Source organism: Rhincodon typus, chromosome 11 (assembly GCF_021869965.1).
Source record: "Rhincodon typus isolate 14 chromosome 11, sRhiTyp1.1, whole genome shotgun sequence".
NCBI lineage: Eukaryota > Metazoa > Chordata > Chondrichthyes > Orectolobiformes > Rhincodontidae > Rhincodon > Rhincodon typus.
The window spans coordinates 61,209,515-61,219,427 of NC_063342.1; the positions used below are offsets into that span (position 1 = coordinate 61,209,515).

The window sequence follows — 9,913 nt, forward strand, 5'->3', positions numbered from 1 at the left end:
GTGGTGGAGGGGAGTGCTATCCTTTATGAAGCTGGGCGTGAGCCAGGGCTACCTACAATTGCCGCTGGATGAGGAGTCGCAGAAATACGCTGCAATTAATAGCCATAGGGTTTATACCAATATACATGACTGCAATTTGGGCTATCATCAGCCTGTGCCCTTTTCCAGCGGACCATGGAGAACTTTTACAAGGGCTACCCCAGGTTGCCATTTATCTGGATGATGTAATAATAACAGGGAAGACAAAGAAAACTTGAGCATAGTCTTAAACATTTCACCCAGGCAGGTGTACACCTCAGAAGGGAAAAATGTGCATTCCAGGCATCCCAAATGACCTACATGAGTTACAGGGTCAACAAAACTGGGTTACACCAGTTGAAAGAGAAAGTGAGAGCAATCAAAGGAACCCCATTTCCCATGTCTGTACCGGAGCTTAGGTCTTTCTTCAGGTTAACGAATTATTGCGGAAAATTCATACATAACCTGGCCTTCATCTTGGCTCCCTTACACCTGCTATTGAAAAAGGGTCAGCCTTGGAAATAGTCGCATAGCCAAGAAGTAGCTGCTTTTTCACCTGAAAGCTATCATTATCTAAGGTGTTGGCCCACCACAATCCAAAGTGAGAGGTACTGCTGACATGGGATGCCTCCCCGTACGGTATTAGGGTAGTATTGGCTCACCAGTGGCTCAACGGAGAGGAATGCCTGATGGTGTATAGTTCCCAGACTTTGATGCCGAACGCAAACGTGCCCAGATAGAGAAGGAAGGTTTGGCGGTTATCTTTTGGTCTGTGAGGAAGTTCCATCAGTACCTTTATGGATAGGAATTTATTACAGTAACAGATCACAAACCCCGGCTCAGGCTACTAAAGGAAAACAAGGCTGTGCCGCTCATGACCTCTGGTAGAATTCAGTATTGGGCTCTTATTTTCAGCATGTGCATGTACAAGTTAGAACACTGCCCAGGAAGTCAGTGGCTAATGTGGATGCCTTGAGCTGCCTCCAACTGGCAGATACTCCACTGGTGGTGCCTCCCCTGGAAGAGTCCATTTTGGTTTGAAACTTCCTGGACACCCTTCCAGTCACCACTGACAATATCCGATTATGGACACAAAAAGATCCTGTTCAAGTGAAACTAAAACAGCTGGTGTTAATGGGGAAAACAGAAGGGCCACTGCAATCAGCACTGAAACATTTCTGGACCTGGGGAGACCAGATCACCGTAGAGGATGGCATATTACTGTGGGGAGCAAGGTGATTGCCTGAGTAAAGGTTGTTGCCAGATACTGGCTGAAACCCACCACAGTCATCCAGGGGTTTCCATGATGAAGATACCAGCAAGAAGCTATGTCTGGTGGCCAGGGTTGGATGCTGACATAGCTGAGTTGGTAGGGCAGTGCCCAGAGTGCTAACAAGGACAGAAATTGCCATCAGCAGCGCCAACAAATTTGTGGGAATGGCTGAGTAAACCTTGGACATGGTTGTAGGGTCAACTATGCCGGTCCTTTCATGGGCTCAGTGTTCCTGGTCATTACGGACACCCATTCAAAGTGGTGGAATGTGCACAAAGTTCATTTGGCAAACTCAGGAAAGACAACTGAGAAGCCATGAGCATCAGTCGCGATACACAGACTCCCAGAATTCAAATATTTCCTGAAGTCAAATGGCATTCAGCAGATAAGGACAGCTCCCCACCATCCGTCATCTAGTGGAAAGAACAGTTCAAATGTTTAAGGCAGGCTTAAAGGAGTAGCCTACAGCATGACTTGATACCAAACTGTCCCAATTCCTGTTCGATTATAGGACCACCCCAAATGCAACAACAGGGATAGCTCCAGCAGAGTTGCTTACAGGGAGAACCTTAGATTTCCAGACTGGGGTGGGTGGGGGAGGAGAAAAGAGGAGGGGAGGCTGAAATGGCAGCAGGAACGCCAAAGCCGGCCACGTGCCTCCTTTAAGCGACAGATAATTTAATTTGGGGGATGAAATTTGGTGCTGGAACCATGAAAATGATCCTCTTTGGGTACGAGGCGAGGTCGACACAAGGTCAGGTCCTGTGACTCAAAGTTCGGCTAGGTGATACAGTCCAGAACAAATACGTGGCCTGAAAGCTGTTACCTCACAAACAGGGCAGGAACAAAACATACCTGTCCCCTCAGAACAGCCAGTAGTCCTGGCAGAAACCATAAGTTCTCCCCCTCCATCTCATGTTGAGGTACCCTCAGAGTCAGAGATGGATGTAGCCTCGATACCGTTATTGCCGGAAAAAGAGGAGGATACGCTCCAGACGCAAGAGGCGTGCTACGGTCTGATAAACACAGCCCATGTCAGAGTCCAAGTCAGAGGAACCAGATCTGAAGCAAAAACATCACAGGAAAAGCTACAAGAGAAAGACCAGGCCTGCATCCCTGGACATGGGTGTAGTGATTTGAACCAGGTGGACCTTGTTGACGAGATCTTTGATTGGTCCAGGTTAACAACCCCAATCAGGAAAGCCCTGGCGGACCAATAATAACAGGAAGTGTGCGGAAGTAATTAAAGGGTGATTTGATTGCAGGATACCAGCCTCTGTACAGTTATTTCAAAACCTTCAGCACACCTCACACTATATATTTCAACACACCCTGCCATTTGTGTGATAGGCATGTGATGAGTTAGAACAGCTTTCAGTTCTGTTCAACAGGGGCTTCAAAACAGCAAAGCAGACCTTGTGAAAGAAACACAATTCCATCCATTGCTCAAGAGAGTGTTTAGTATGTTGTTTGGTCATTGCTTAGAGTAATAGAACGATTCAGGAGCATATGTAGCCAAAGTGGTTTCTAAGCCAGTACTTAACCCTGACTTAGGAGCCCATGATGTCTTATGGTATCAGGACAACATGGCATGGAATACGCCTGCTGATTACCACCTCCTGCCACAAATGTCCCTATGCATCAGCTGATGAATCAGTACTCATGCATGTTGAACATTAACTAGAAGTAGTACTGAGGGCATCAAGGCAAACAATGTTGTCTGGGTAGGGAACCTCAATGCCCATCACCATCATTCCTAATGACTGAGCTGGTTGACTTCTATACAACATAAGTGCAAGACTGGGTTGGCAGCAGGTGAAGGAACTGATGAGGGAAAAAAAAAATGACCTGATTCCATCTACCTGTTGCAGATGCGTTTGTTCAGCAAAAAGGAACAGTAGGGGCCAATCAGTCCACTGAGCCTGCTCCACTATTTAACATGATATTGCTGATTGAACACAATGCCTTTTACCCACTTTATCCCCATAAACCTTTATATCACTGATAAATTTTGATTTATCAACTTCTACTTTAAATCTCCTCGAAGACTGGACTTCCACAACCCTTTGGGATAGAAAATTCCAGAGATTCACCATCCACTGAGTAAAAACAAACCTCATTTCGGACTTAAATGGCATCCCCTTATTTTTTAAATTGTTCCCCTGTTCTAGACTCCCCAAACAGGGGAAGTATCTGTCCTGTGTCTACCCTTTTAAGTATTTTGCAGGTTTCCAATTAGACAACCTCTCATTCTTCAGAACTCTACAGTATTCAGAGTTTACCCAATTTCTATTCATTGGACAGTGGTCTTAGCACTAAGCCTTGTGAAACACCACTGTCTTCCCTTCTGTAAATGTGCAAACCAACTATTTACTACAACTCACTGTACTATCCTTAAGCCAATATTTAATTTAAGCTGACACTGATTTGCCTATTCCATGAGTCTCACTTTTGTTAACTAGTCTTTTCTGATATTTTGTTAGATGTTTTTAAAATCTATACAGGTCATATTCTCTTCAATAGCGTTCTCTGTTATTATCAAATATTTGGTTCAGAAGAATTAAGCATGATCTGCATTTTGCAAATATGTGTTGATTCTCCTCACTTAACTCAAACATCTTTCCCAAATGCTGGTTGATATTCCTTCCTACACTCTCCCCTACCCCAAATTACTGTTTCCAAAATATTACCTATCACTGATATTGAAGAGGGTTTTAAATTCATGTGAAACAGCTGGAGTAAGCAATTTTCTAAGTGCTGATGCAGTTTCTGTCAAGATATCTTTCAGTGTTGAGCACATATTCTGTGAAAAAGGCACAAACAAAACATGAAGTACAAGAAGGTAAACAGTTTTGGAATGCTAGTGATTCTGCAGTTCACCTAGACAAGACATTATTGTATTCTCTTGACAAAAGATGATATCTCTCATCTGGGTGGTGGATAAGTCTTAACACTATTAAATGATAAAATTAGAGAAAAGAAGAAAGTTGTGTCAAAAGGTACAAAGACAATTGTCGTAGATTAAAAATCCTGCTGAGACATGCTGGTGTGTTGGATGAATAAATGAGACTTAGCTGTCAAAACTGAAAAAAAAGTATCACAGGACACCTGCACATACAAATATAAGCATTTCACAGGCATGAGACTTTAACGAATAGTTGCCAGGGCCAAAGGCATGGGACAATGACAAATATTTTCACTCTACTGACCTCGTAGTAAGGACAAAAGAATTATTATGGACATTATTATGAAAATGGATTGGGAGGAGACTTGGCGCACCAGTAAAACTTGAGACTGATAATATGGGGAACTTGTCAATGATGAATTTAGAGATCTGAGAGAAAATATGAACATCATGATCATGAAAGTCCTTTCAGCTGTGGACCCTTAAAAGAATCATGCAGCAAGCAATGAAATGTTGCACGAAATTTTAGCCGATCAACTAGACTGCAAGTTGACAATTGCTCTGACTTAGGTGATTAATACAAAGAATTCATGCCAGATATTGGAAGATATGGTTTTTAAATCAACTTATTTTTGAGCAAAACCCCAAAGTGTCTTCTTTTCATTGCATTGGCCTTCCTACTGTAGAAGATGCAACAGTTAGGTCCAAACAGATTATATACTACGGAGAAACCTTTTGTCAGTGCAAGAGGGAGATCTTGCATCAGTAGTCCTGACAGACAAACATCACAGCTTGAATAAAGTTACACAATGAAATTAAAAAAAAAGTCATTTAACAACTTGTGAACCAGAAGCAGAAGTCCCCATGATTGTGAAGCTTTAGTGACTGCCAATAAACCTGAGGATAAACTATTTGAGAGGCAAAACAAGGATTTAGATCGCTGGAAAGAATTTATTCTGAGGTAGCAGAAAAAGGCAACTAGTCCTATTGCATAAATGGACTTGTATTAAAATATTTTTTAGGCTCAAATGAAGCTAGTTATGTGGGACTTTGTACAATGCCTATGAGGTACAGATGTTGAAGCGGACTCCTGCACAGCTGGAAAAGTAAATGAAGAATGTTTTTAGCTTTTTCAGCCACAGTCACAGGAGTCTACATCAATCATCACAAAACCACACTTCTGCAGGGCGATACTTTTTCAGGAAAATATGCTTACAAGACTGCAATCAAAGGAAGCAAAAACGGAAGGAAAAAGACAGAAACTAAACAAACATGCTCATTGCCTGAATTACACCCTCTTGTGGAATTTTTCAGCAAGACCCTATGTTCAACTAAGAAAAGCAGATCTTGCAATATTTTATTGAGAACAAAGGAAAACTTTCAGGCATTTCTTTTGGTTTGGTACCCTGGAATTGGAGAAATGTGTTAATAAGATTAGAGCAGAATTTAAAGATTTAAAATTCAGAGTCAGGCATACAGTGGTTTTAAACATACTGGTTTAGATATTAAGCACAGTAGGTCTAGAATAACTGTAAATCAACAATTCTGAGAAAGTGTTGTTTCCATTCCAGTTAATTATGCGAACTCAGCACAGAAAGATGATGTTCTTTTAACAAAAAAGAAAGAGCAATTGAAAAGTTTAACTGATCTGATGAATCAGCTACGTGCTCTGAATAGAATGCGTATTAGTTTTGATGTGTTGGAGTTAAATATTGCAATAAAGCATCCTAAAGTAAAGAATGATTTAAGGGAAAACAAAGCATCAAGACTATTAAGTCTGGATAAATGCATTTTTAAGATCCAATCCTTGTCTCCTGGAGACACAAAATTAGGCATTGTTAGCAATCTTCCTGTTGGGGTATTGTACTGCAATTAATTTCATTATATGTCTTGTAGGTCAGAAATGGGAAATAACAACCTGTAGTTTGGGAAGCTAAAAAAACAAACAAGGACAGCATTCAGTAAAGCGCAAACCTTAGCCATGATGTGTTAACTCAATATTATTACAATTACACAGCTCTCTTGTGCCTTTTTCTCCGTATTTGATGCTTTGTAATCAAAGTTCAAAAATAAATACTTTCCTTAAGAGCATTCATCTCACATGGGTAGCTTCAGGTTAGTCCATATCCAACAACCTACTTTGCAAAATGCTTACATTTTGACAGCTGCGGCAAATTCTGTGACAGCAGCCAAGAAAATCTACAATATTTTAAAAGAATCAGCAACATTCCAAATGTAATACCCCACATCCTTCTTAAAAAAAGTCAATGTTAATGGATCCCTTGAAAATGTATAGGTTCTAGACATGCAGTTTCGCTAAAAATGATTTTTCCTCAGGCTGGATTCTGTCTATGTGATAAGTTTTGTTCAAATCTATTAATATTTGCAAAGACACGGACGAACAGAGGTAGAGAGGTTACCCCTGATCACCTTCGGTGGCGAATGTCATAAAAGTTTGCTGAAAATACTGTTAACTGCTGAAGCACTGGCTTATGTTGAAGCAGTAAACATGGGATTCTGTTTGTTACATACTTTGTGAAATTCTAAACAAGGGACAGACTGAAAATAGAACTCATTATCATGTACATAATTGTTCATTTTGGGGCAATGCCAACTCTACAAAAGGTAGAAGTGATGAAAGGTTACAGTTTGACCAAACTGGCTTGAAATCAATGCAGGAGTGAAAAGAAATCTCTAAAATTAAATGGTGATTGTGCAAGTGAAAATCTGCTGAATTTATTTTTGACAACACGTGTTTGTATAAAAAAAAGCCTAAAGAAGAGGGTCTTGCAATGTAATGCTATCACAGAATACAGACATTTGTGATTAAATTATTTTAAAATTTTGGATATACATATTAATTTTATTTTTATTTAGAGATGGAGAAGAAAATATGTTTCTTATATATTAGAGATAGTAGGACCTGCAGATGCTGGAGAATCCGAGACAACAAGGTGCAGAGCTGGATGAACACAGCAGGCCAAGCAGCATCATAGGAGCAGAAAGGCTGACGTTTCGGGCCTAGACCCTTCATCAGATGGACCCTGCACCTTGTTTTCTTATATATTAATTGTGTCTGACTGAATGCAAGTATTGGTCATTAACTGTGGATTAATTTAAACTGCTGTAAACGGACAAAAAGAACTGCGGATGCTGTAAATCAGGAACAAAAACAGAAGTTGCTGGAAAAGCTCAGCAGGTCTGGCAGGATCTGTGAAGAAAAAAAATCAGAGTTAACATTTCGGGTCTGGTGACCCCTCCTCAGAACTGATAGGAGCTGGGAAAACATCAGTTTATATGCAGAAAATAGAGAGGGGGTGGGGTAGGGAGTAAACAATAGGATAGAGCCCAAAGACAGAGAAGAGCAGTTGGACAGACAAAGGAGTTGATAACGATCTGGCTGGGAGGGTGAATGATTTTTAATGGGGACTGTTAGTGACTAACAATAGGTGGTGCGTAATGGCAGGCTATGTGATAGTTCTGAGGAAGTGTCACCAGACCCGAAACGTTAACTCTGACTTTTTCTTCACAGGTGCTGCCAGACCTGCTGAGCTTTTCCAGCAACTTTGTTTTTGTTCCAGATTTACTGCATCTGCAGTTCTTTCGGTTTTTGTTATGTGATAACAAGGCCTGGTGTGTGGGATAGGGGAGTAGGACACGGTAGAGTTTAGGCCCTAAAATTATCAAACATTATATTCACTTCCTAAGACATTGCGATAGTGTTAGGAAGTGAATGTTACAGTATGTCACTTGCTTAATAAATTATAAATAAATAAATAGTTAGAGATTGGCTCCATTTCTGTGCTTTACTTCTGAAGAAAAACTAGTTATTATTCAACCAGAAAATAAAGATAATAAAGAATAGCTAGGCTCTGTTCCTCTGCTTAAGGATTTCACCTATGAACAGAGAGCTATTAACAGATTAGTCATTAGTCTCCAAAGTAATACTGCAATGACATCTTCACTGAATAACAAAGAAAACTTAAATGAGGTGAAAACGAATGTTGTACAAAATGGATCCTGGTGCTACATACTGACACTCTGCATAGTTAGTTCCCACTCTATTCTGATCTGAGCCACAAAGAGGTGTGAATCTTTGGAAGGGGGGAAACATGTTGTCACTGGAGTAGGGAAAAAGAAGGAAAGGATGCTGCAGCAATCCATAGCAAGATCATGGGGATAGATTCATCAAGGAAAATTCTACATAATTTCTAACACTTACTTAATTCTTCTTGATGTTTTTCTGTCTGTTTGAAGTACTGGCGCAATTCTTCTGTTATTTCCACATTGCTGATATCACATTCTATTTCACTATCTGAATCTGTTTCCCCTTCTGTGTCAGCATTTAAACAGGCTTCACTGCTCAAATCTCCCATTTCAATCTCTGAGCTGCAGTGCTCTTGGCTTCTGTGGCTGTGCTCACTTTGCTGAGTAAGTCTTGAAGAGTAGTACGAAAATCCATTATGCAAGTTAGCAAAGTGCGTTGCTTCTGGTTCTGTGTAATACCAAGGAGAACACTCAAGTGATTCGACTGCCTTGCGATAAGCACGTCTATGTTTCTGTAGCCAACCCATAGCTAGCTGATAATGCTGCCAATATCTGGAATACATTTTATGATTGTACCAAGTGAGTGAATCTTCTCTCATTTCATCACACTGTTAAAAACAAAACACAAACAATTATTTGATTTCCTTTTCTTCTCCAATTTTCCTCCTTGTTCCATGAACGTAACATTTTTGGTTTACATAGAGGGTCTGGAATTGTGTGCATGCACATTTCGAGAGGAGCATACTTGCACAATTGCCCACCATTGCAAGTGTCAACAGACACATCCAATACCTTATGCTACGATAGCAATTCTGCAGATACAAATGCAAAATACTGCCAATGCTGGAAATCTGAAACAAACATCGAGAATGCTGGAGAAACTCAGCAAGTCTGACAGCATCTGTGGAGAGAGAGTCAATATTTCAAGTTTGTATGAGAAGATGACTCATACCAAACTCAAAACGATATCTGTTTCTCTCCCAGAGACTTCCAGACCTGCTCAGTTTCTCCAGTATTGTGCCTCATTCCAGATATGATGCCCAAGTGATCTGTAGCCAGTTACAAACTGACACTGAATCTTTAGATTGGGAAACTAAGAAAATACAAAAGTACTAAGCCACTAATTGGAATCAATTTGTCAGATATTATAAGCAAGATTTTGTACAAGGTATTATGCAGATGATCATACATTGTAAGATAATATCAACTGTGACTAAAGTGAGTGTGAGAAAAGGATAGTTTGCCCTACCTGGCTTGAAAAAGAGAAAGAAAATATCTAAAATTAAATGGGTGGATGCAAGTCATCAACTGTCTGACTGTTTTACAAACGGAAACGTTCAACCAATAAATTATTGGGGTGTTAAAGGAAGAGTGTCTTGCAGCGTAACATTTTAAAAACACGGAATCTTTTGATTTAAATAGTTTTCAAACTCTGGTTGAACAAATCAACCCTAATTCGTTATGCAATCAAATAAGAAAATGTTGGAAACACTCAGTTTAGCCATATCTGCAGAGCGCTATAACATCTGCTACATCACTTGCTTTTGTTTTAGTGAATGCATGCAGCCTATTTCACAGCTGACCCAATTTAAGACTATATCAGAGATAGTAGGAACTGTAGATGCTGGAGAATCTGAGATAACAAGGTGTAGATCTGGATGAACACAGCA

General features: G+C 40.2%; 1 protein-coding gene across 1 annotated transcript in view; it reads right to left on the reverse strand.

Annotated features, from left to right (window-relative positions):
- gemin8 (gem (nuclear organelle) associated protein 8) overlaps positions 1 to 9,913 on the reverse strand; it is a 38,811-nt gene that overhangs the window by 24,953 nt on the left and 3,945 nt on the right. Inside the window, exon 2 of the mRNA XM_020520282.2 lies at positions 8,419 to 8,851. Coding sequence (XP_020375871.2) covers positions 8,419 to 8,851 — 433 coding nt within the window. The remainder of the gene's footprint in view (positions 1 to 8,418; positions 8,852 to 9,913) is intronic.